We start from the raw sequence: 27,297 nt of genomic DNA, 5'->3' as shown, positions 1-27,297 counted from the left end.
CCCACTTAACCTCTGAGCTGTCATATGTTGCGTGTTCATGTTTTGCATCAGTTGTGTGACGCTGTGAGTTGTGAAAAGGGTCATGGGTGATGCCAGAACAAGTTTTTCTGCCGCCTGTACTGCTAGTGCGCAGGCGGCCAGTGCTTGAAGGCAAGCGGGCATACCCAGAACCTGGGGGGGTAGTTTATTTGAAATGTATGTTACAGGTCTTTGCTTGCCACCATGCTCTTGAGTCAGAACAGCAGCCATGGTATTCCCCACAACGAGGCAATACAGTGAGAAGGCCCTACCATGTTGTATCAACCCCAAAGCGGGTGCATTACGAAGTGAACGCACCAGTGTGTCATAGGCAGTGACCATCTCAGGGGTCCAGGTAATTTGTTTGGGGGCTGTGGCGAGTGTAGCCTTCCTAAGGACTGAGTCATGAAATGAACAGTCTGGAATCCATTGCCTACAGTACACTATTGAGCCTAGGAAAGACAGCAGTGAGAGCTTGTCGCTCGGCCTGCTTAGTGCCGATATGGCCTCTACTCTGGCAGGGGATACCAGCCTGGCACCTTCTGAGATGACCGCTCCCAAGTATTCCACCCGAGACGAGCACCACTGCACCTTCTTAAAAGATGCTAAGTGACCCTTGTCAGCGAGGTGGTCTAACAGATGCACAGAGTCATTATAGCAGCCAGTTTCCGTCCCATTTCCTATTAGAAGATCGTCCACGTATTGGATCAGAACTGAACCATGTTCAGGAACCCAGTCAGTCAGGGATTGATTTAACACCATGCTGAAGGCGGCCGGACTGTCAACAAAACCCTGCGGTAACCTGGTCCATGTCAGTTGGCCGCGTTTCCATGAAAAACTAAAGAGGGACTGACTAGCAGCATCAACGGGCACACTAAAAAATGCGTTGGCGAGGTCTATCACTGTATACCATTTGTGCTCTGGTGTCAAAGAAGCAAAGATGGTGCTAATATCTGCAACGAGGGGAGGTAGAGGTGTAATGCATTTGTTAAGGGTCTTAAATCTTGTACCAAGCGCCATGTTCCGTTTGCCTTTCTTACGGGGTTAATGGGTGTATTCCAAGGACTGATGACTGGAGTCAATATGCCCTTTTGTAAGAATAATTGTATCTGCGGGTCTATACTATTCAACTTCTCCTCAGACAGGGGATATTGTTTCTGGAAAATAGGGATGCATCCCTGTCTGATTGTCGGCCGGTAGGGTGTGCAATTATGAAACCCACAGAATCTTTGGACTCTGCCCATATTTTATGTTGATCTACTGGTGGGGGTAGAGCCACAAAGAAGGATCTAATGTCCACCCGTTTCTGCACTGACACATCACAGTCTGGTGAATTAACTGACACCGTGCCATTGGGCTCAAAAATTATTTTGATCCGTAGTTTGGACAGTAAGTCTCTACCAGCTAGAGAGTCTGGGCAAGTAAGTAACAGAGCAAAACTGCATTTACATTGAAACTTGCCATCCTGGTTACATATTTCTAAGTCTGATGTTATGTCATGTGGTGTTGGTATCCCATTAATTCCCACAGAGCGTCCTTGTGTAATTGCCCTACTGGCAAAAGCCCTGTTGTTTAAACTGCTGGTTGTCGCCCCTGTGTCGACCAGAAAGGAGGTGTCTTCCCCCTCTACAACAAGGTTAGGGTAAAGTAGGTAAAGCCTGCCAAGTGCCAGAATAAGAGCAAAGAACTAAGGACGGGATACGCTCCGGGCCTCCCTATGGGTTTTGCCTATTTGGCCATTGTACCGGTATTTGGGGGGGAGGAAAAGGCCCGGCAGCCGCCTGTCGTTGTTGCTGTTGATCCTGAGATTGTGCCTGTTGGTTCCACTGTGGGTACTGGGCTATCTGTCTATTGTCATTCCAGTTAGGGTTTTGACCTCTATAAGCTCCCCTGTTTCCCCCTTTACTTCTATGACTTTGTCTCCTTTGTGGGCAGTTAGCCCTCCAGTGGCCAAAGCCACCACAATGGAAACATGCCTAAACATTTTGTGGACCCGGGCGAGGGTATGGCACAGGGCGTGGAGGGTACTGATTACCATTAGAATACTGATTCTGTTGTTGGTAGGGCATTTGTGCCGCCAACAGGGGTGTTTCCTCCAGCATGGGCTCTCCCGTTAATGCTGGGAAAAGTCCTCCTTTTGCTTCAAAAAGACCTGTTTGATGCCTAACCTTTACGTGTTCCACAAAGGCCTCCGGAGTCATGTTCATAATTTTAGGGTCTAGTATTTTTAGCATCTGTGCTATCTTCTGGCTTCCCCCGTTAAGTGTGGTGGTTACAAAAAGGGTATGGTCTGTAAGACCCGCATCCTTCCAAGCTAAATGCATACGTTTAACATATGAAAAATACTCTTCCCCTGTCTTTTGAGAGCTTGTTATGAAGGATGTGAGTGCACTAGTACCCTTGTATATGGTCATCCAATGGTGACCAGTCAGTCTCCAGAATTCTTGGAGGTTTATCTGTCCTGTAGTTGCGAGAGCAGATGTGTAAGTGGCATCAAAGGGAAAATCCCGACCGGGATCAGGGTCCACTATCTGTATAATTAATTGTAAGTCTTCCTTTGTCATTCCCGCACCAGCGCAGAACCTACCCAAGAAAGTAGCTGCACCCCTAGGGTCCTTTTTTGGAACAGGGCAAGTGTCTCTGAGGTCCTTTTACTGACCCATAGTAAAGGGGACATACACTTCCATGGTACCTATGGTCATCATTGGGAATGCTCCCGTTCCTGAAAGTTGTGGGGAAACTTGGGGTTCTGTCTGGACTTTTACTTGCGTGAGTGCTAAATGTTTCATTTCTTCCTCCAAACCTGGGGTAGCAATCTCTTCCTCATCACTACTCTTTTGTTCGTGAGGTTGCTCTTCTTGTATAGTTTTAACCTGTTGAGCTGCCTTGGCAGCCTTAGAGGCTTCTAACTTCTTTGCATCTTCTCTAGTCCGAGGGGCAATGAGGACTGCCTGCGTTTCTATTAGACACAACTGCTCTTGTTCCCTAGTGGTTTCTTCTAAGTCAAGTTTCTTTTGGTCGAGCTCCCTTTTTCGTGCTAATATTTCCTCCTCATCCCTCATAAGTTTTTTCCTAAGATTACTCATTTCTCGGGCTTGCTCATCAAGATTTTGTTTATGCTCACTCATTTGTTCATGTTTTAATCTTATTTCCCTCTGCTGGTCCTGAATGCGTCTCAATTCTTCTTCTATTTCATCTTTCTTATTTCTCATATCTTCTATCCTTGCTTGAGTACTAACTGAGTCTAAGTCCCTTTGCAACTCCTCAAGCTCCCTTAGTGCATCCGCTCTTCTCTGGGCCTCTCTTATTCTCCTGTCCTCTTCAAATGCCCTCTTATCTGCCTCCTCTTTGGCTCTATCTTCCCATTGCTGTTTTTGCTGGTCAGTTGCAGAGCCATAGGCCATGATTGCAACTTGAGGATTTGAAAGAACGGGGTACAATTTTCTTTGAGGGGCTTCTTCTTTAACAAAAACATAAGACGGTGGATTTGGCGCAGTTGGAACTGGGGATGGGCGCCTGGTATAAGGTGGGGGAACCTCTCTGATAGAATTAATATCTTGTTCCAACTCTGCATATTTCTTTTCATATTTTTCCACTAGGGGCCTCCACTTCTTACAACATTTTTTCATATACTCCGTATCCCAATCCCCTGGTGGATATATGTTCTTTCCTATTCCACACATCTTCTCCACCTCATACCATTGTTCCCTATTCATGGGACCCACTGGACTGTATCCTGACATATGCAATTGATGGCTTTGTTTCATTATCAAATCCCAAAAAGGATCACAATATACAATTGGTATTTCACTCTTAACAAACTCTATAGGAGAAGGTTGTTTCAGCTCACCTTCTGAACACTCTTTTCCAAGTTTATTACCCATGTCAGTACTCGGTGTCCAAGTTCCTCCTCAGAATATGCGGGAAAGTGGTAATGAAAGGGGATAAACAACTAGGGTTTGTCCTGTTCTTTGTACAATCTCCTTCACTTCGTCCGGGGACAGGCCTTCTCTAAGACCCTCCTGTGGGGTGAACGTTATTTGATTGTGTATATTTACTCTGTGTACTATGGTGCCGGGGGTCTGTCTTTGGGAATTAAATGGGTAAAATCTTCTGTTGCCTAATTGGGTTGGACTTCTATGTCCCCCTGGCCATACAGAGATAAGAGATAATTTTGTCCCGTTTACCGAAAAAGTTAAACCCGTTTTACACTGAATACAGGAGGTCCTGAACACAGAGTATGACATGCAATCACTGTTACAAACATAACAACAATCAATCTTATATTATACAATACATTGTGTTCTATATCATTCAAAAGGTTGCAACAGATTAAATCATATCAAATTTAGATAATACAAAATAAGAAATGAGCTCTTTTGTACTTGGGGCTCCACTCTATGTCCGTCCTCCCTCAGGGAGCAATCTGCTGCTACCCTGAAATATTCTTACAATAGTTTATAGTCAGACAAAACCCGTCGGACTCTCCCTATCCTTTATAACCGCAACCTCTGCAATACGCACAGAACGTATCTATAATACTTTAAAACTAAAATTTCTTATCCGAGGTGCTACTGAGCCAGGCAAAGAACACAAATATACCCAAATAGTAAAATTCGAGAATAAGTGCGGACTTACCTGGTCAATCAGTACCCCACTTCTGGTACCAGTTCTGTAAGGTTCGGTTCTGGTTCCGTTGCCTAGGCTGGACCTTGGACAGGTGGATGTGTAACCCCCTTCACCGGTGGGACAATCAAGACACACACAAGATATGCTGTATCAAAGATTGCAACTTGCTATATTTTGTCACAGAGTATTTATACATATGCAGATGTTCCCCTTATTTACAAGTTTCAGAGAATTGGGGAACAAGTTACTAGCTTCAGAGAATTGGGGAACAAGTTACTTGCACCCAGGATGCCTGCGGCTGAGCTAGCCTTTGACACGTCTAACACTTACACAACCACAAAGCTAAATGTCAGCAGAATAACTAGAATAATCATGTTAACAAAAAAACACATATTACAATGTCTTTAAGAGACTTATCTTATAAGCAAAATGGAACCTAAATCTAAAATGGAGTAACCAATGTCAAGAATATAACATTTCATTATTTCATATTCCTTATAAATACTTTAACCAGTTTTCTTTATATTATTTTATTTTGAATTCTCCAAACACATCTTCACTGCCTTCTACTATAACAATAGAAGCATGCATGTGCATCAGTGTAACCTTGGTAATCACTTGGAAACCATGCCTGGTTGGAGACCAAGCCGATGAAAGGGCTTCCGGCTCTGGTCCGAGCACCGTTGAATGTGGTGACAGAGGGGCGGAGCCGGCGGCCAGAGCGGATGGCAGCGTGAGCTAGGAGCTCTGCAGCAACGGTCGAATTAGAGCGGCTAAAGAGCGACATTACCTACTCCAAATTGACACCCTCGGACGGGGGAACTCCCGAGGAGTACAGACAGACCAATGGCGAAGAGAAAGGAGAGAGATGGACCGAGGAAATTGACAGACTTTTTTCCTCCAGCGGCCGGCCGCGTGATCCAAGATGGCGCCCGCAGCGATAACGGAGCACTGCTTCCTCCGGCCGAAACGAACCACAATGCTACAGCATCTACGGGTGAGTCAAACTCCCAGATCACTCCACTCCCCGCTACACCATCAGGCAGCCCTCTTAAGCAGAAACGGAGGGTAGGGGGAGAAGGAGAATGGCAGGATGACTTGAGCGGGGAGGGTGAATGCATGGAAGAGACAGCATCACACAGCCAGCAATTAGATGCATTCCCTACCTCTGGCCAACCCATCATAGACACAACTATGAAGGAAATGCTACTAACCCTGCGGGGGGCACTCCAGCAGGATATGGCTGCTTTTATGCATAACACAAAATCGGACATATCAGCTATGAAAGGCAGAGTGGAATATGTGGAAAAAAAAATGGAGGAATTCACCATGGCCCATAATGAGCTGGTGGACGCTCATTTTGATGTCGAGGATGAGATCAAAACCATGCGTCTCAAAATGGCGGACATGGAAGACAGGGCCCGCAGGAATAATATTAAATTCAGAGGGATTCCTGAATCAATAAAACCAGCCGAGCTCACGGATTATCTTCAAAAATTGATGCTAGCAGCAATTCCCTCATTGGAACCCGCAGATCTAATAATAGACAGAGCACATAGACTGCCAAAACCATCTTTCCTGCCAGACCAAATCCCCAGAGACACCATTGCCAGGATACACTTTTACCATATAAAAGACCAGCTGATGCGGTTCGCCAGGCAACATCCTGCGCTGCCGGGCCAATTTGCAGGAATAGCATTATACGCAGACCTATCGCAAGCCACCTTGGCAGCAAGGCACAACCTAGTCCCCATTACAAAAATTCTACGTAACCATAAGATTATTTATAAATGGGGTTTTCCTGCTAAGTTGCTGCTTGAACTACACAATGAATCTCATGTAATCACCTCACTAGAAAAAGGGATGGATCTTTTGAAAAAATGGCGACTCCTGCCCGCAAACGGAGAATCTGCTGAGCCGGAACCTCTAAAGGACAGGCGATATAACAACCGCCACAGCAGGAGGGGAAGATGAAACCCATATGATTGATTTGATGACCTCAAAATGAAGATTTAATAAGGATTAAATCCTACTATCCAGGTCTATCTTTAGACTATGTTTCTGTACCTATACAAATCTCTAAAAATAGGTTAAGCATTCGACCGTTGTTCGGCTGAACTTGTGTTCTCAAAAAAAAACTACCCCTATTTGTTGTACAGGATGACTCCTGTATTCGGTCTCTTATTATGGTCATTACATAATGACCTCAAGTTGCAATATAGTTCATTTTGGACTTGGATTTGCTTTACCCTTTTTGTTTATTACTTTTTCTGTTCCTACTGTTTTGGAACCTTCTATTCAGCAAATATCCTCGTGACTGCTAATTCTCAGAAACGACCACAGAACACATGCAATGTCAGTTCCTACCACTGGATGGCGACTAAAAGCTTTGAAATATTAACATGCACCTAAAACTTATGTCACATAATGTGAGGGGATTAAATAGCCCTTATAAACGAAGGGCGTTATGGAAATCAGCTATGAACTTGAACTGTGATGTACTTTGTGTGCAAGAGACGCACTTTGTCAGCAACAAAGCCCCTAAGTGCACACACAACAAATTCCCTAATGTATTTACAGCCAATGATGTCTCAAAAAAAAATGGAGTATTAATTGCTATAAGGGACACAGTAACCTTTTCTTTATTGCAGGAACATTCTGATCCACGGGGCCGTTTTATTATACTGATAGTAGAAATTGACCGGAATGTTTACACGTTGGTAAATATGTATGCTCCGAATGTTAAGCCTTTGAAATTTATCCGTAAAGTTGTTTCCCTTGCTAAGTCTATGCAGAAAGGTAGCTTAATAATCTGTGGGGATTTCAACATGGTAATGAATGGTGACCTTGACTCCTCTTCGGTGACTCTCAGGAAAAGACCCTCACTTGGGACATGGTGCCATGAGGAACGACTCTTTGACCCATGGCGATGCCTTAGAACCACCGAAAGGGACTTTTCTTATTATTCTATGGTGCACAATAGTTACTCTCGTATAGATTTTTTTCTCACAGATCTGATTACTCTGCAAAATGTTGGTAAGGCGGAAATCCATAATATCACGTGGTCAGATCATGCACCGGTGACCATTGACCTTATGGATGACAGGAAAACCTCCCATAGACCATTGTGGCGAAACAATACATTTCTTCTCTCTCGTCCCCAAATTAGGGAAGAAATAGAAGAGAAACTTTGTGACTTCTTTAGGATTAATGATAACGGAGAGTGCTCCCCCACAATGTTATGGTGTGCGCATAAAGCTTTTGCAAGGGGTGTACTCATTCAAATAGCCTCTAGGGAAAAAAAGAAAAAATGCCAAAGAATATCCCAACTTCAAGATTCCATTGCAAAACTAGAGACCCTTCATAAAACCCCTACTACATCATCTCCCGATATTCTAAAAAGTCTCACTAAATGTCGTGATGACCTAAAACAGGAACTAAAGGCGGACTATGACCTGTATTTTAAAAGATTAAAACTATCCTATTATTCACAAAACAATAAAGCCAGCAAGCTACTAGCATCTCAACTTAAAAAAAGACAAGCTAAAACCAATCTTACTCATATCTGTCACCACAGCACAAGCTCCACATTCCACAATCCCAAAGATATAGCCAATGCATTCAAGGATTACTATGAATCCTTGTACAACCTAAGTAAGGACCCTGACACCCATCAGCCCACAGAATCAGACATAGATCAATTCTTGAAAGATGTACAATTACCAGCAGTAGACCATGCTTCATTGCAAGCTCTAAATACTCCCTTCACCATAGCGGAAATTGAGAAGGTCATACAATCCCTCCCCTTGAATAAATCACCAGGAGCAGATGGATTCTCAGCAGAATACTATAAGTCCTTTCCCTCCCTCCTAGCACCAAAATTAGTGGACGTATTCAGCACAGCAGCAGAAATAGGCTCATTTCCGAAGGAAATGCTCCAAGCAATTATAGTTACAATACCCAAACCTGGAAAAGACAGCACCCACCCCCAAAACTTCAGGCCAATATCACTGCTCAATTCGGACCTAAAGATATACGCAAAATTAATAGCCAATAGGTTAATGGAAATCACCCCCTCCCTTATAGATCTAGATCAGGTGGGCTTTGTAAAGGGCAGACAGTCACCAGATGGGACCAGAAGGATGATAGATCTATTACGATACACGGAAATAAATAAAATCCCTAGTGTTTTCCTAGCACTAGACGCCGAAAAGGCATTCGATAGGGTGCACTGGGGATACCTATCGAAAACCCTGCAAAAATTTGGTATATCTGGTATGATATTTACAGCCATAATGTCCCTATACTCCAACCCCACAGCGCAAGTTTTTAACTCAGGTATTCTTTCTGACACATTCCGCTTGACTAACGGCACTCGACAAGGATGCCCACTGTCCCCAATAATATTCTCACTGATTATTGAACCACTGGCCCAAAGCATCAGATGCAATAGCAACATACAGGGTATTAAAATAGGCCAGGAAACCCACAAGATAGGGTTATTTGCCGACGACGTCATTTTAGCAATCACCAACCCAGAAATATCCATAGGCGAAATCAAAGACACGCTACACCAATTTGGCCAGGTTTCTTTTTATAAAGTAAATACGAAAAAGTGCTTCGCACTATCTCTTAATTTAAACTTAGAGGCACAAAAGAAAGTACAAACAGTATTTCCCTGCAATTGGAACCCCCCATCGATTGTATATCTGGGGGTGCGGCTGACCTCCTCATCCACTAATCTGTACTCGGCCAATTACCCTCCGTTGTTAAAACAAATAAGTGAAGAAATGGACCATATTGGCAAACTGCAATTGACTTGGATGGGGAGGATAGCCGCATACCAGATGCAATTGCTGCCCAAACTACTATATTACTTTCGTACGCTGCCAATCCCTATTCCCCAAATCTTTTTTACCCAACTAGCTACTAAATTAAGAAAATTCATATGGGCGGGGAAAAAAGCTAGGATAGCACTAAACCACTTATACAAACCCAAAACCCTAGGCGGAGTAGGTCTACCAAACGCACACACTTATTACCAGGCAGCTATTTTGGACCAAGCCAGGTATTGGTTCTCAACCCAATCAGACACTAAATGGTCAATAATAGAACACACAATCGTCCCAGGACATAACCTTCCAGCACTAACAATTGCAGCTAGCCTACACCACAAGCCTATAGCGCCCCTATATCCCACCATACAAGCCACACTTTCGGCATGGGCCTTGCTAACTAAACAAAAATTTAGAGACATACCTATACATAGAGTAAATCCCCCTCTAGCAATATACGAGTACCTAATACCAAACTTCTCTACACTGCCCTGGAGGAAAGAAGGAGAGCACTTCCTCACTCCGCAAAGAATACACTCAAACACAAGGGATAACTACCAACTCTTACAAATAGCGCACTACAACAAATCTAACCCCCCCAAATTGATAGAGATCCCCAACATCTTGTGGGACTTTCTTCTCAATAGGCAATCGACAACACAGAAAGGGATATCCTTATTTTACAAATGTTTCAACCCATCATATCTACAAAACAAAACCCCAAGCATGATCAAATGGGAACAGGAACTAAAAATAGAATACCCCCTTCATCAATGGCTATTAGCGATTAAATATGGCGCGAGATCCTCAGCATGTGTGGACCATTGGGAGAACGCACAAAAAGTTTATCATAGGTGGTACTTCACCCCGGTGAGGATCCATAAAATGTACCCAGACATCACACCCACTTGCTGGAGGAATTGTAACTCCACTGGCAACCTATTACATATGTTGTGGAGCTGTACAGTAATTGAACCCTTTTGGAGTGAAGTAGCGAACATTATACATCAGATATCATCTATCAATCTTGCCATTACCCCGGCCCTCGCCCTTTTAGGATTAGGAATAGAAAACTACCCTCCTCTAACTAGAAAAGTCATAATCCATATACTAACTGCAGCACGAATGACACTAGCCAAGGAATGGCGTTCACCATTGCCGCCAAACCACGAAGCAGTTATATCCAGAGTAAATACTCACTACACTATGGAAAAAATGATTGCATATAAAGATAGAAGGGCGCAGACCTTCCATAAACACTGGGAGGTCTGGAAACAATCTATATTTGCTCCCCCTCACATATGACACATGATCTATTCTGAAATCCTGAAATAATGATTTACCATTCTGTGACAGGAACTCACACTATCAGTTCTTAACTAGACCAATATTGGTTGAAAGGCGGAAAAATTTACGGAAATTCCCATCTCCTGGTCTGATTTCTCTTGCATTGTGTTCTTATGCTTACTGTAACCCACCACGAGGATACTCTTTTCTTTTCTTTTCTTTTCTTTTAAATGGTTAATTTTTTTTTTGGTTACCGCCTATATAATATTGCATTTCAAGGTATGTGATGTTTTGCATTTTATAGCGTCCCTAGGGTCTTCAGTACTACCCTAGGTGTGGTGGCCTCTCCTAGGAAGGAACAGGAGCCTGCTCACAGTTTGTACCCATAGGGGGTGACTGGCTCCACCCCATGTTGGGGGTTATAGCTACTAATAAGAGGACACTCTAAGTAAATATGTAAACAAACCGATGTTACAATTACAACACTGTAGTAGATAACCTTCTCTACTTAATATATCTACTGTTCATTTTGTTTTTGTTTCTGAACAATGCTGTGTGATGTACAACATGTGTTACATAAGTTTGCATACCACCTTCTGTACTGTATGTCACATATTGATCTATACTTTTCGATAATAAAAAACTTATGGTTATAAAAAAAAAAGAATGTGGTGACAGAGGCACACGGCTCAGTGGTGGACAGCTTGGTAGCAGAGAGGTTCAGCAGCAAGCTGAGGTCTGTACCAGGGAAGCATGCAGAGCATAGTCAGAGGCGAGCCAAAATCCACAGAGCAAGGTTAGGAGTAATCCAGGTCATCAATGGGAGGTCAGTCAGCAAGAGCAGGAGCACAGATCAAGAGGAAATTGAAGAACATTCGGCAATTAGCACACATCAGGGCCTTCTTTAAATAGACAGCTTGGTGCCATTCCTTGGATTGTGTGCATGGGCATATGCCACTACAAGCTGGCACACACAGATGCACCGGCTTGTCAGTGCATGTTGGTTATTGGCCTGATCTTGTCTGTATGCTGGCACATATGCACAAACATTAGCTGCACAAGAATGAGCATTAAAGTGGTTGTAATCCTAAGAAAAAAAAAAGAGATTATGTTCCCTTATAGCAGGTTAAACAGCACAGTGCTTGTGCTGTCTAATCTGTCCTTCTCTAAGCTGTACAAATCCTGCCTGTTCCTATGTCCCCCTATGTAAACTGACCATGGTAATCATGACTGCTGATCCATGATTACCATGGTCAGTTTATGTGCCTCCATCAACCTGCTGCTCTCCTCTCTCCCCCTCCCTGCCTGTCAGCTCATGTGTGTGTGAGCCATCTACTCTGCCCCTCCCCTCCTGCCGCTATTAGTAGCTGGCAGTAAAGTTAAATAAATATTACTGCCAGCCCCTCTGTTCTATTAAGTGATCCTACCTTTTTTTTCAAAATTGGCCCAGTAAATACACTTTTTCAGATCAGTTCTGGCCGGTCACATGACCTCTGGCCGTTCTCCTCCCCTGATCTAAGGTGTAACAGAATGACCCATGACACCCAGAGACTTTTGAAGGATGAGGGGTACTCCTGTGCCAGCGTCACTAATGACTCTTGGGTCTAGGGTCACCCTGTGCCCCTTTTGGGCATAGGGTGACTGAGAAATATTAATTATAAATTACATGAGATGGGACATTAAATGATAATTCATGTTTTGCAGGATATCTTGGAATATTACAGTTTGGTTAATGCTGACTAGGGATGAGCTCCGCGTTCGATTCGAACGTATGTTCGAATCGAACATCGGGCGTTCGATCGTTCGTCGAAACTCGAACGAAACGGGTCGTTCGCGCCAAATTCGAATGACGCAAAATGTCCCATAATTCACTGCGGCGTTGAGCGCTGATGATTGGCCAAGCATGCTGTATGTCCCGCATGCTTGGCCAATCACAGCGCTCAAAAAACGAAGAGCCATAATTGGCCAAAGCCAGGGTGGCTTTGGCCAATTATGGCTCAGGGGGATTAGTACACGCCCCACACTATAAAAGGCAGCCTGCACGGCTGCCTTCTGTAGTGTGTTCCAGCTTGTTACAGAGAGGAGATCAGTCAGACAGAGAGAGATAGATAGAGAGATAGAGACGTGTCTTTTCTACCAGATAGATAGATAGATAGATAGATAGATAGATAGATAGATAGAGAGTAGGAAGTGTAGTCAGTATAGTTAAAACTACAGTTTGTAGAGAATATATTCACATCCTTAGGCGTTGTCAATATATTTATAAACTGTATAGCTCATCTAGTTGATCTATTAGTATCTGTCAGGCAGGAGATTGTTCTACATGCAGTGCTCTAACGTGTTGTATTGCCTGCATTAGGGATTAGCTTGAAAATATTATTCTGAGTTATTGAACGTGTGCTAGTTTAATTGCACACACAGACGCATTACCTGTTACTGCACGTGTGCAATTTATTTGCACAGAAGCGCAGTCGCGGTTAATGCAACTGGGCTATTGAATTGCACAGAAACGCAGACATTCTTACTGCGTGTGTGCTGTTTAATAGCAACTAAACGCATTTGGTGTCACTGCGTCTGTGCTGTTAAATCGCATTTGACCGCAGTCGCTATTACTGCGTGTGTGCTGTTTAATAGCAACTAAACGCAGTCGGTGTCACTGCGTGTGTGCTGTTAAATCGCATTTGACCGCAGTCGCTATTACTGCGTGTGTGCTGTTTAATAGCAACTAAACGCAGTCGGTGTCACTGCGTGTGTGCTGTTAAATCGCATTTGACCGCAGTCGCTATTACTGCGTGTGTGCTGTTTAATAGCAACTAAACGCAGTCGGTGTCACTGCGTGTGTGCTGTTAAATTGCATTTGACCGCAGTCGCTATTACTGCGTGTGTGCTGTTTAATAGCAACTAAACGCAGTTGGTGTCACTGCGTGTGTGCTGTTAAATCGCATTTGACCGCAGTCGCTCTTACTGTGTGGTTGCTATTTAATACCATCTGAACGCAGTTGGTGTGACTGCGACTATTTTGTTACATAACACTTGAGCCAAGTCGCTCTTACTGTGTGGTTGCTATTTAATACCATCTGAACGCAGTTGGTGTGACTGCGACTATTTTGTTACATAACACTTGAGCCAAGTCGCTCTTACTGTGTGGTTGCTGTTTAATACCATCTGAACGCAGTTGGTGTGACTGCGACTATTTTGTTACATAACACTTGAGCCAAGTCGCTCTTACTGTGTGGTTGCTATTTAATACCATCTGAACGCAGTTGGTGTGACTGCGACTATTTTGTTACATAACAATTGAGCCAAGTCGCTCTTACTGTGTGGTTGCTATTTAATACCATCTGAACGCAGTTGGTGTGACTGCGACTATTTTGTTACATAACACTTGAGCCAAGTCGCTCTTACTGTGTGGTTGCTATTTATTACCATCTGAACGCAGTTGGTGTGACTGCGACTATTTTGTTACATAACACTTGAGCCAAGTCGCTCTTACTTTGTGTTTGCTATTTAATACCATCTGAACGCAGTTGGTGTGACTGCGACTATTTTGTTACATAACACTTGAGCCAAGTTGCTCTTACTGTGTGGTTGCTATTTAATACCATCTGAACGCAGTTGGTGTGACTGCGACTATTTTGTTACATAACACTTGAGCCAAGTCGCTCTTACTGTGTGGTTGCTATTTAATACCATCTGAACGCAGTTGGTGTGACTGCGACTATTTTGTTACATAACACTTGAGCCAAGTCGCTCTTACTGTGTGGTTGCTGTTTAATACCATCTGAACGCAGTTGGTGTGACTGCGACTATTTTGTTACATAACAATTGAGCCAAGTCGCTCTTACTGTGTGGTTGCTATTTAATACCATCTGAACGCAGTTGGTGTGACTGCGACTATTTTGTTACATAACACTTGAGCCAAGTCGCTCTTACTGTGTGGTTGCTATTTATTACCATCTGAACGCAGTTGGTGTGACTGCGACTATTTTGTTACATAACACTTGAGCCAAGTCGCTCTTACTGTGTGGTTGCTATTTAATACCATCTGAACGCAGTTGGTGTGACTGCGACTATTTTGTTACATAACACCTGAACGCATAACTATGGCTGGAAGGACAAAGAGAGGCAGAGAGTCACGAGGGCAAGCAGGCTCTGCATCTAGAGGTAACGCTGGTGATGGATATGGTGCATCCTCTTCAGCACGTGGCCGTGGCCGCTCATCCTTCTTTTCGGGAGCTGGCCGTGTTGAGCCTCAACATGCTGAGAAATTAGTTGAGTGGATGACCAAGCCGTCCTCATCCTCCTCATCCTCTCTCACACAGACTGATCATAGTTTGTCTGGCAAAGCAGCTGCCAAGGCGTCCTCTACCCTCTGCACAATGGCATCACACAATCCTTCTCTAGTCCCACCGTGTCCTCCTGAGGAGTCCCCCGAACTGTTTCAACACAGTGTTGGGTACATGCTAGCTGAAGATGCGCAGCGTTTTGAAGACTCCGATGACGGAACACTGATAGAGGAAGACATTGATGTGAGCCCAGGGAGAGGGGGTGGCCGAGAGGGACAACAATCTGGGAGTGATGTTCCCCCAGCTGGAGCATACTGCCAGGTTGTCGCCAGTGATGATGAGGAGGGAGGGGATGACGAGGTCATTGACTCTACCTGGGTGCCTGATAGGAGAGAGGAGGAAGAGGAGGACGAGGCACAGGCACATCTCCAAAGAGGCAGGATGCCCTCCAGGGGTCAGCTTAAGGGCAGCACACCAACTGCATTACGTGGCGCTGCTGTGTCTCAACGGTACAGCAAAAGTTCTTTGGTGTGGGCCTTTTTTGAAACCTGTCCATCAGATCGTACCTTTGCTGTTTGCAACATATGTCTCAAGCGTATCTCGCGTGGCCAAAACATCACCCGCTTGGGCACCACATGCTTGCCCAGACATATGTCGACCTGCCATGCAGCTCGTTGGCAGGCATACCAAAAAGACCCACACCAAAGACCAAAGCGGACCTCCCCTTGCCCTTCTGTGACCTCCAACCCCACTAGACCCCCAGTCCTCTCTGCAGCCTGCACCGAAGGTGTAGAAATAGGTGTGTCACAATGTAGTTATGGTAGTACATGCGGGCAATCTACTGATATTACCAGACAAATTTCCCTGCCTCAGCTGCTGCAGCGCCGAAAGAAGTACGCTCCCAGCCATCCACATGCCCAGCGGTTGAATGCTAGCTTAGCAAAATTGCTAGCACTTCAACTGCTACCTTTTCAGTTGGTAGATTCTGCCCCCTTCCGTGAGTTTGTGGAATGTGCAGTACCTCAGTGGCAAGTACCTAAACGCCACTTTTTCTCACGGAAGGCGATTCCAGCTCTCTACCGGCATGTGGAAGGCAATGTCCATGCCTCGCTGGACAGGGCGGTCAGTGGTAAGGTGCATCTTACCGCTGACTCATGGTCCAGCAGGCATGGACAGGGACGTTACTTGTCTTTTACGGCCCATTGGGTGACTCTGCTGGCAGCTGGGAAAGACGCAGGGCAAGGTACAGTAGTTTTGGAGGTTGTTCCGCCACCACGCCTCCAAAACACTACTACTGCTTGTGACACACCTCTCTCCTCCACCCCCTCCTCTTCTTCTTCCTCTGTGGCCTCTTCCTGTGGTGATGTTGGCTCAGAACCAGCCGTGCTCCGTAGGCGTACGACGGGCTACGCAGGAATGCAGGCCAAGAGATGCCATGCGGTGCTAGAGCTGGTGTGCTTGGGAGACAGGAGCCACACTGGGGAAGAGGTTCTTTCAGCTCTGCAGGGGCAGGCTCAGAGGTGGTTGACGCCAAGCCAGCTGAAGCCTGGAATGGTGGTCAGCGATAATGGCACCAACCTCCTCTCTGCCCTGCGACGTGGAAAATTCACCCATGTGCCCTGTTTTGCGCATGTTCTCAATTTGGTGGTGCAGCGGTTCTTGGGCAGTTACCCTGGCTTACAGGATGTCCTGAGGCAGGCCAGGAAAGTCTGTGTGCATTTCCGGAGGTCATATAATGCCACTGCTCGGCTGACAGACCTCCAGAGGGAATACAACCTGCCCAAGAACCGCCTAATCTGTGACATGCCCACCAGATGGAACTCTACGTTGGCCATGCTGCAGCGGCTGCACACGCAGCAGAGGGCCATCAATGAGTACCTGTGCCAATATGGCAGCAGAACTGGCTCAGGGGAGCTTGGTTTTTTTTCACCACGCCAGTGGGCCTTGATCAGGGATGCATGCACTGTCCTGTCACCATTTGAGGAGGCCACGAGGATGGTGAGCAGTGACAGTGCATGCATCAGTGAGACTGTCCCGCTTATTCACATGTTGGAGCACACCCTACGTGGAATAATGGACAGGGCCCTTGAGGCAGAACAAAGGGAGGAAGAGGAGGACTTCCTTACCTCTCAAGGCCCCCTTTATCCAGACACTGTTCCTGCTTGCCCACCTGGAACACAGGAAGAGGAGGATGAGGAGGAGGAGGATTGTATCAGCAGCATGGAGGTGGAGCCTAGCACTCAGCATCAACAGCAGCAGTCTTCAAGGGATCATTTACAGTCCCAAGGAACACGTGGACTTTTACGTGGCTGGGATGAGGTGGCTGAGGATCCTGTCGTCCTCAGTGACCCAGAGGACTGTGCCCCGAATGCCTCTGCAAACCTACGCTGCATGGCCTCCCTGATCCTGCAAAGCCTGCGTAAGGATCCTCGTGTACGTGCTATCAAGGAGAGGGATCATTACTGGCTGGCAACTCTCCTTGATCCACGTTACAAGAGTAAGGTAACAGATCTTATGTTGCCATCGCAGAGGGAGCAGAAGATGAAACTACTGCGGGAGGCCTTGCAGAAGGGTCTGTGCAATGCGTTCCCAGAACCGGGGGGATTACCAAAACCTGGCCCTGGACAACGTCTTGCTGAGGCTTCGGTGAGTCAGAGAAGGAGCGGTGGAGAAGGTGGCCGTCTGACCGATGCGTTCAGACAATTTTTTAGTCCGCAGCCCCAAGGTCTGACCGGTTCCAGCAACCATCGCCAGCATCTGGTTTACATGGTCCGGGAATACCTAGCGGCAAGATCCGACTTGGACACCTTCCCCACGAAAAATCCTCTGGCTTACTGGGTCTTGAGGATGGATCACTGGCCAGAGCTTGCACAGTACGCAATTGAGCTACTGGCTTGCCCTGCATCCAGTGTTCTTTCAGAACGCACATTCAGTGCTGCTGGAGGCTTTGTGACCGATCACAGGGTACGCCTCTCCACCGACTCTGTTGATCGACTGACCTTCATCAAAATGAATCAGGCTTGGATCAACACCGACTACCAAGCACCTGATGCTGATGTTACTGAATACTAATTTTGTGTTGAAATATCAGATCCCTTTGAGACTGCTGATGCTGAGTGACTGTCCTGTTGTGCTGCTGATGGAATATCCTTCTCCTCCTCACTTTTCATGCAGTTAGCTAGTAAGAAATGTTGTTTTTCTGTGCTCCGCCACCAGTGCCTAAGGCCTAATTTTTCTGCCCCTGTGTAACAGGGGCGTCTAATAACAATTTTTGATGCAATACTTTGCATGTGGCCTAAGGCACAATTTTTGTGCCCCTGTGTAACAGGGGCGTCTAATAACAATTTTTGATGCAATACTTTGCACGTGGCCTAAGGCATAATTTTTCTGCCCCTGTGTAACAGGGGCGTCTAATAACAATTTTTGATGCAATACTTTGCATGTGGCCTAAGGCACAATTTTTGTGCCCCTGTGTAACAGGGGAGCCTAATAACAATTTTTGATGCAATACTTTGCACGTGGCTCCTTGTTGCGCTCCAATTGCAGATATTGGGAGGGGTTGCAGTGTTATGTTGCGCCTACGGACACATTTTTATGCCCCTGTGTAACAGGGGCGCCTAATAACAATTTTTGATGCAATACTTTGCACGTGGCTCTTTGTTGCGTTACAATTATAGTATGTTTGAGGGGTGCCCTTTTTTCTACAATTTTGCTTTCCCAAAAAGATAATGCCACCCCCCCACCACCCCTAAAAAAATCGAGATATTGTTCCCACACAGCACGTGCGCAAGCAGTATTAAATTACTTTGTTCTTATAATAATTTAATGTTGTGCAGGGACATTTCTAAACACGTGCCACTACTAGAGACACACAGCAGGTGTGATATTTGAAGTAATTTTTCATTTTTTTTCACTTTAAACATCATTAAAATCGCTGCTCCGCAAAAACGGCCGTTTTTAAAATATTTTTTCGATTGATACATGTTCCCTGGGGCAAGACCCGGGTTCTGAAAGACGTTTACCAACATTAAATTGAATATTGGTCTTTAAAATTATCGTTTTTGAATTCGAACGTTCGAGTCCCATAGACTTCAATTGGGTTCTAAATGTTCGCGCGAACCCGCGGTCTGTTCAAACGTTCTGATGCGAACCGAACCCGGGTATGTTCGGCTCATCCCTAATGCTGACCCACACCAGGTCAATAAACTCCTGAAAGACATTCCATTGTCCATTGTGTGATGCTAATTAAGTCTGGAAAGGTCAGTTGTCTCCTTTCAGGGGTATTGAATTAGCATGTCAATTATGTTTAGTAAAGGAATGTGTTTTGTGTAACAGGTGAGGGGAACTTGTCAAGCTGTAGTAATTAACCCCTCTAAATGCAGAGACGGGACGTCTGGGGGATGACTAATGATTAGCCCATCTGAATGTGTACTGAAGCCCCATTGTGTGATATTGGGGGTGGAGAGTTTCTTTGTCCCTGTGATTAACTTTAACATGCTTGTACTGTATATAAGAAAGCTAAGATACCATTAAAAGCGTTCATACATTTTGAAACCAGTAACAGAGCGTATGTCTCGTTATTCTGGAAAATGGGATGGATCGTGTCTGCTGGCTTGTCGGACTGTCGGATAAGCTGTCTTTGGGTTGATGGAATGGGAATATCGTAAACGGTGGTGACCGTTACATAAGGGCTACAGCAGGAGGGGCTAAGTGGTGAGTACAATGGCCACATGACCTTCTGGCTGATGTCAAAGAGGGATCTTGGCCGAACCGATCTGAAAAAAGGCATTTACAGGTAAATTTTTGAAAAAACATGTAGACAGTGTAGGATCACTTAGTAGAATAGAGGGGCTGGCAGGAATAGTTATTTAACTTTACAACCACTTTTAAGTGCAGTTTCTTGACAGTGACCTGTATATTAACCCTCATCCTGCACATCTACACATTAACTCCTTCATCTCCATCTTCCCATTGTATGTGCCCTGTACATTAACCCCTTCATCTCCTACTTGGTGGAGAAAAGAGATCATGCATGTGAGTGCTGCCTAGAACTGCCTTGGGGGGGGAAATCCCACATTGTGCCTATGTGAGTGGTTAGAGTTTGTACCAATTGTATCAATTTCTGCACCAATCTTCGTGAGATGCTTTTCCGCAGTCAGCTTGGTTGTTTTTTTCAAATGTGAGTGTAATTTCTATCTTTATAATAAAGCTGTTGTGTGTTATGGAGATCACTATGATTTCCTTTTATGTTTTTTGACTTCATAATCATGCTGGGAGATCTGTGTATTGAGTGAGCTAAATCTGCCCATGGTGTTAACCCTGCCTGGCTTTAAAGGGGACATACTCTGAATGACCTTTTGATTCAAATGTCTATTCATGAAGGTGATAGTTTTACCACTGGGGAAGATGGAGGTCATAATAGTTTTGGCACCAGTGTATATTTGTGAGTTCAAATTTTGCACAAGGATATTAGAATAGGCAATTTATGGACACTTTTTTTTGCAATATATTGCCCCTAAGTTTCTTAATTTTCTATGTTCACATTTGGTGATTTGTTATTGTGTTTTGTCGATTAACAATTTATGTGGTACACTCTTTTTAGTATTATTTCATTTGGCGATATACAGTATGTGCATGGGTATGTAGTATCAACTGATGCACTATATAAGATTGATTTATCTGCATTTAGCTTGGAATATTACATACACACATTTTTTTGTGATTTTTTTTTTTTACACTTCAAATGCTAGCTGCTTTGGGCTAGGTGAAGGTTTGATAGCGTGAGCTAGCCTTTAAATTATATTGCAGATTTACAAACGTCAAATTTTCTTAGTTTTTATCTGAAGAGACACTCTGAGATTTTTTAGTTTAAGGAAGACTGTAGAGGGTTCTTATGGCCGACAATGGTACAGATGATTTCACCAACATCAGTTAAAGGAAACAAGGGCTAGGATGGTATACAGTATATTGCTCACTGGATACATACATGGTGAACCATTCCTAATTCTATTGTCATCCTTTTTTTTAATCTTTATGCAAATATGCAAGCAGTAAACTTTCAGTTCTTCACATAGGGAATAGTGTGATAAATTATTCAAATGATACTGTATGTACTCAATCTTGCACTTAACCAAATTCTGCTGTTTTGCAGGGTTACAATTCTACGAAGGAATTTATAGCCAGCCAGGGTCCTTTGCCGAACACTACTGCAGATTTCTGGAGGATGATTTGGGAGCATCATGTTAACACCATTGTAATGCTGACCAATTGCATGGAAAATGGCCGGGTATGTTAATCATACACCTCACAACTGTTCTAATTTGACCTAGACTAGGGATCAGGTTGTAAATCAGAGCCACCATGGGTTTGAGGCAGAACAGTGAAATTCTGAATTTATTGCCAAAAAAAATTTCTGAACCCAGGGGCAGAGCATTTGCCACCTTGGGTTTGAGGCAGAACAGTGAAATTCTGAATTTATTGCCAAAAAAAATTTCTGAACCCAGGGGCAGAGCATTTGCCACCCGGGGCAGATCCTATATCTGGCACCCACCCCCCCACTGACCATACCTGTATGCACTCAGCACCCTCATACCTGTACACACTCAGCCCACCCATCTGTAGTGATGTCAGGACACACAGTGACCCCACCCATTCGTGTACTTAGCGGTAGGGGAAGTGGTGCTGTCAATCGTCGAATAACGAGTAACAGAATCGGCTGTGCTCAGCGGGTGGTGGGTTTATTTTGCACAGGTTGGTAGTTGGTGTTTTTTTTAAATAAAGGACTTGTTTTTCTTTACTGTTGAATTGTTTTGGGTGAATGAGCAGTGGTGCTATGTCCATACTCATTCACATAGAGGAGATCTGGGTCCCACTCCTTAAAGGGGACTTCCAGATTCCGATGAGCTATCCCCTGCACCCCCACAACTGCTGGGCCAGGGCTGTGGGGGAAGAGGTCCTTGTCCTCATCAACATGAGGGAAAGGTGCTTTGTCTGGGGGGTTCCCACCCTATGTTGAGGGCATGTGGCATGGTATGGGTCAGGAGGGGGAGGTGTGTTCACTCTTCCCTCCCTTTCCTGGCCTGCCAAGCTGTATGCTTGGACAAGGATCTGGTAAGAATTTGGAGGGGGGCATAATTTCTTTGCTGTGGTGTTCCCCTTAAAATTTGTACCAGACCTGAAGGGCCTGGTATTGAATGGGCGGGGGGACCCCCACGTTGTTTTATTTTCTCAATACTTGCTCTTTTCTTAACATTGTTGCTAGTATCCCGGTGGCTGCACATTTCTATGGAGAAATAAGCACTTAAAATATACACCAATCTGCCCGAATTGAGCTACAAAAGTAGCTCCAAAACGTATTTAAGCTTCAAGAATTTGGCTTCAGGCGACTTGGAGTGGAGATGTGAACAATTTCCATAGGGAATAATTATTTTTGTCTCCCTAAACATTTTGGAGCTTTAAGCTCCAAAACGCTCAGGTGTGAATGGGGCTTTATGCCCCGTACACACAATCGGATTTTCTGTCGGAAAAACCTAGGATGGTTTTTCCGACGGAATTCCGCTCAAGCTTGGCTTGCATACACACGGTCACACAAGTTCTCAGAACTTTTGTCCGTCAAGAATGCGTTGACGTACAACACTACGACATGCCGAGAAAATGAAGTTCAATGCTTCTGAGCATGTGTCAAATTGTTTCCTAGCATGCATTGGAATTTTGCGTGTCGGAATTGCTACAGATGATCGGATTTTCCAATAGCATTTTTTTCAAACATGCTGCATTTTTTTCAAACATGCTGCATTTTTTTCAAACATGCTGCATTTTTTAACAACGTTTTAAACTATGTAGTTTTTTGGGTTGTAAAAAATGATCGTGTGTGCTAAAACGATGTGAAAAACCTGTGCATGCTCAGAAGCAAGTTATGAGATGGGAGCGCTCGTTCTGGTAAAACTACCGTTCGGAATGGAGATAGCACATTCATTATGTTTGAAATTATTGCATTGTGTTTTCTTATTTTTAATGCTACACTAATCCAAATCGTTTGCTGCTGATATTGTTACATAGTTATGACAAGCTTGTTACTTTATTATTTATTGTTATCTCATGAATATTTTTTATTTCTTTTTTTTTGAAGCCAGATCTCCATCTAAAAAGTTTTCTGTACATTTAAAATCTTTTAATGTAGCTCTTATTTTTTGGTTATTAATTGGATAATATTTTAGACTGCTTTACATTTTTTTGGAGTGTGTCAAGTGACCACAACAACATTATTATTTAGGATAATTTACCCACAAGGAGGTTAGTGTCCCTTGTTAATTTGAAAATGTTATTTTTTTAAATGTCCCTGCCTACTCACTAGCAATCTCTCTATTTTTAAAAACATGGTCAAGTTTTGTCAGCAAACAAAAAATCAATTTATTCTGGTGTAAAAGTAATAGAAAATAAAGACTGATGGCAAACAAAAAGCTCCGTTAATGATGTGTCCCAGAAGACTGTGGGGGAGGGAGGGGGTGGGCAAACATCTAGCTCAGATCGCAGCTGTGCATCTGACCAGAAGTGAGAGCAGGTACCTGTCAAAACCAGGTACTCGCTTCCCCCCGATAGGATTATTCTTCCCCTGTGATCAGTCAAACAGCAGGTGTTTTAAAGTGAAGGTAATTTATCCAAATATGCCAGTAAACTTTGGATGCATGCTTACAAGTCAAAGGATTTGCAAAAGAGAGACCAAGAGTGCGATAGCCCCCCTCCTAATTCTTACAAGAATACAGCCATAATGCTCCTATTGGCTGAGGAAACACCAATAGCTGCTAGCACATTCTTTATTTTGCTAATCTGTGTTCACTGTACAATCTGTTCTGTTTCCATACTGTGGCAAAGCTTGTTAGACAAAGAAAAAAAGATACAGTAAGTTAATACAACATGTGCTCTGAAGCCATCTTAAAATTTAGTCTCCGTTCTTTTTAATAGTCACACAACTAACATTTTAAAACTTTTCTAACATTTCCGTCTCTTGTGTGGCTATTTTATCTCAACACATTTTGATGATAGGCCCTGTGTTATACACTTTCGGACTGTGTGTCATTTAAGCGCCTGCAAACAGACTAGGAGCTGACTGCGCAGGCGCGGTATATATCCAAGTACTATTTCGGCTATTTTTGGAACGCGTGACGCGCCATAGCCGGGCGTCAATCATGTTCCCCTCTTCATAGGAACACCTATTTCTCCGCAGGAGTCTGTAACGAAACTGAGCGATTAAACGGTAAATACAGCGGCAAAGAAAACAAAACATACTATAGCTGACGCAAGTATGCTGGATGGGATGGTACATAAAAAAAAAAAAAGTTTTAGGGTGAACCCCCGCTTTAAGTTGAGCTTCAATGTCCACATTCTTCGTACCTTTCTTCAGAGGTACATCGTTCTTGAGACTGCGGTTTCAATAAATTTTTGTGAAAGTCCTCGAATACAGGAAATGCAGCAGCCATCCACAAGTGACCAGAACGGCCAAAGCCACAGCAATTGAGATCAAACATGATGTGATAAGTCCAGTCCACTTACCGAACCATCCTTCCAGTGGCGTAACTAGAGATTTCAGGGCCCCGGTGCAAGAAATCATGAATTTTGGTACTTAATTTTTTTACACTGTACAACAAAGTAAAAAAATTTTGTTTCTGATTTCAACTTACCGTAACTGTCAAGAGAGGAAGCTTCAGGATAGGACATGGTCACATGAAAGGTCACAGAAGGAACCTGCAAAATATCATGAACAACCGTAAATCAAGGAGATATATACATCCATTGGACAAAGTTAGATTCAAAGATCCACATTTCATATACATATACATAAAAAAAAAAAAAAATAATGAGATTAATTTGGAAAATATAAAAAACACTGCACATGTATAGACACAAACTTACAAAATAAATCTTCACAAAGGTAGAAGAAAATCTTCAAAAAAGGATCCACAACAGGGCCAACAATAACTTCCAACTTTTTTAAGAACTTACAACTATTTCACACATTTAACTTTCTTTCTGTGAAGAAAGACCTGTAATATAGAAATGTATAGATTAGCATGGTTTATTGAAAATAGCAAGCATTCAACTGGTTAGTTTAACTTGGAACCAAGCATGCAAGGTTCAACCATAAAAATAGGTTAGTGTAACTGGTAACAAAACTGAAAAAGTGTTTTAGGGCAGTCATTCTCAACAAATATTCAGAGTTTCTACAGAGGTTGCTAGGGGTTCCATGAGCTGTGGCCGATTGACCTTCTATATGATGGCATCTGATTTTGATCTATTTAGCCATCTGAAGGGTGGCATTCTGACCACCACTGTAAGAAAGAGAGTCCCGGAGCAAAAGAAGGGACACAATAAGTGGAGGGACAGCATGATAGGGTGGGACAGTCGGCTAACAGAGAAGTTAGGTCCCCTTTAACAAAAGGGGGGTGGCCTTGGGGGGTTGGAGGTGGTTTCTCAGCATGCTTGCTAGAGGGAGTAAGTGACGTCCGTCATTCCTCCATTAAACACGTTAGGAGAAGCTTCACTGATCAGGGCTCCTGGTCATAGGTAGCAGAATGGCAGTGGTGGCCGAGCTATTGTCACAGCTCCAAACGACGACATCTGCACAGGGAGCGGATTGGCTGCGGGAGCAGGTCGCAGCTGTGCTGGAGGAACAAGACACGCCCCCCACTGCGGGGGGGGGCGGGGGAGACCACGTGCTCGGCTGTCTAGGCCATCGGAGCGATACAGTCTGGATGCCGCACGTGGAGCTGAGCGTCCAATTCTGGCCCCTTCTCAATGCTGATCCATGCCAAAGGCTGTGGGGGAAGCCGGGAGGAATCCGTGCCGGGGACAGAGCTCCGCAGTGGGGGAGACAAGCTTATCCATTGGCTCCCCCCCCCACCCGTTGCAGATGCCTGGACGACACGGCCGAGACTGCGGTGGGGGGGTCGGTGCAGTCGGGCGGCCCAGCGTGGAGGACAGAGTTCGCGGGGTAGTGGCCAGGCAGCTGAAGCGACCAGGGGTCCGATCGTGTCCAGTGGGAGGGCTGTGAGGAGCTCGGTGATGACAGCGGGTGTCGGCGGTGAGCGTTCAGATGATGACCGAAACAGGGGGTGGCCCGAAGTCCGTCGCGGCAGTGCCAAGGGAGTCAGGTTTTCCGTGTCGGAGTGGACGGAGCAAGCTGCAACACAGACCCTCAGCAACAAGGTCCCATCCGGCCGGGGGGCAGTCTGCAAATGTTTCGCCAGCGGTGAGAGACGACAGATCGGAGGGAGAACTGTCCGAGTCGGATGTGGCTGAGGACCCAGGACACAGAGCAGCGATGGAATCCAGTGCGGCGGCTCGTGGACCCAGTCTGAGGCAGCCCGGCAAGTGTACTTCTTCCTCTACTATTTGTTCATTGTTACAGGATTTGTTAGACCAGGCTAGTACGGGGGGTGGGGGGCGTGGCTCTGCTGCGGGTAGGGCATCCGGGTCGGGTGACTCGGGGACTTTGGCAGGGTAGCACGATTCGTCCCTGTCGAGTAAGGGTGTTGGGGAGAATCAGGACTTACTGGCTGGGCTTAGGGAGCTGGTCGGGCGGTTTGAGATGGGCAGTGGCAGCACCGCATAGCCAGCGGCGGCATGGGTTCCGCAGGATGGTTCTGCACAATCAGCGGCCGTACCCGCTGTTCCGGTGGCTGCGCCAGCGGGGCTGTGGTGGCATCAACTGGCCAAGGTGGGGTAACACCTGCAGTAGGGACGGGGGATGCTCCGGCGGCAGGGGGTAAGGAGACAGCGGTGTAAAAGACAAAGGTAAATAAGTGGTCTATTGCGCTACTGCGAGTGGTGGAATGTGAACCAAGTGAAAATAAATATTAATAACAATAATTATCCATAAAGTACCAAATGGTGAATAAGGCACAAAAATATACTAAAGCTGCTGTATCTGCAGGTGCACAAAGCCAGTAACATAGAAATAAAAAATAGTGATAAGCGCTAAAGTAAAAGTGAATAACACATAATTAGTGGCCAACACACTGTGACCTGGGTGATGTGTAGGCTAGGAGAGCCAAAATCATAAAAGTGACAGTCCCACTGGGGGTGGTATACGGAATATAGAGTCTATCAATGGAATGGTGCATGTATCATCCTAGGAGCAATACAAATGGGTGAATCATCTGGACATGGTGTTGAATCCCATCACTTATCTCCTATTGCCCTTACCTTCAACCAGTAGTTGTATCGCATAGGGTCTCTCCTTCTGT

General features: G+C 44.8%; 1 protein-coding gene across 1 annotated transcript in view; it reads left to right on the top strand.

The window, feature by feature from the left end:
* LOC120916559 (receptor-type tyrosine-protein phosphatase H-like) overlaps positions 1 to 27,297 on the top strand; it is a 1,518,207-nt gene that overhangs the window by 1,154,677 nt on the left and 336,233 nt on the right. The window contains exon 17 of the mRNA XM_040327609.1: positions 21,207 to 21,341. Coding sequence (XP_040183543.1) covers positions 21,207 to 21,341 — 135 coding nt within the window. The remainder of the gene's footprint in view (positions 1 to 21,206; positions 21,342 to 27,297) is intronic.

The sequence above is a fragment of the Rana temporaria genome, chromosome 10 (genome assembly GCF_905171775.1).
Source record: "Rana temporaria chromosome 10, aRanTem1.1, whole genome shotgun sequence".
Taxonomy (NCBI): Eukaryota; Metazoa; Chordata; class Amphibia; order Anura; family Ranidae; genus Rana; species Rana temporaria.
The sequence above is the reverse complement of the archived record's forward strand: the minus strand, read 5'-3'. Positions and strand labels throughout refer to the sequence as shown.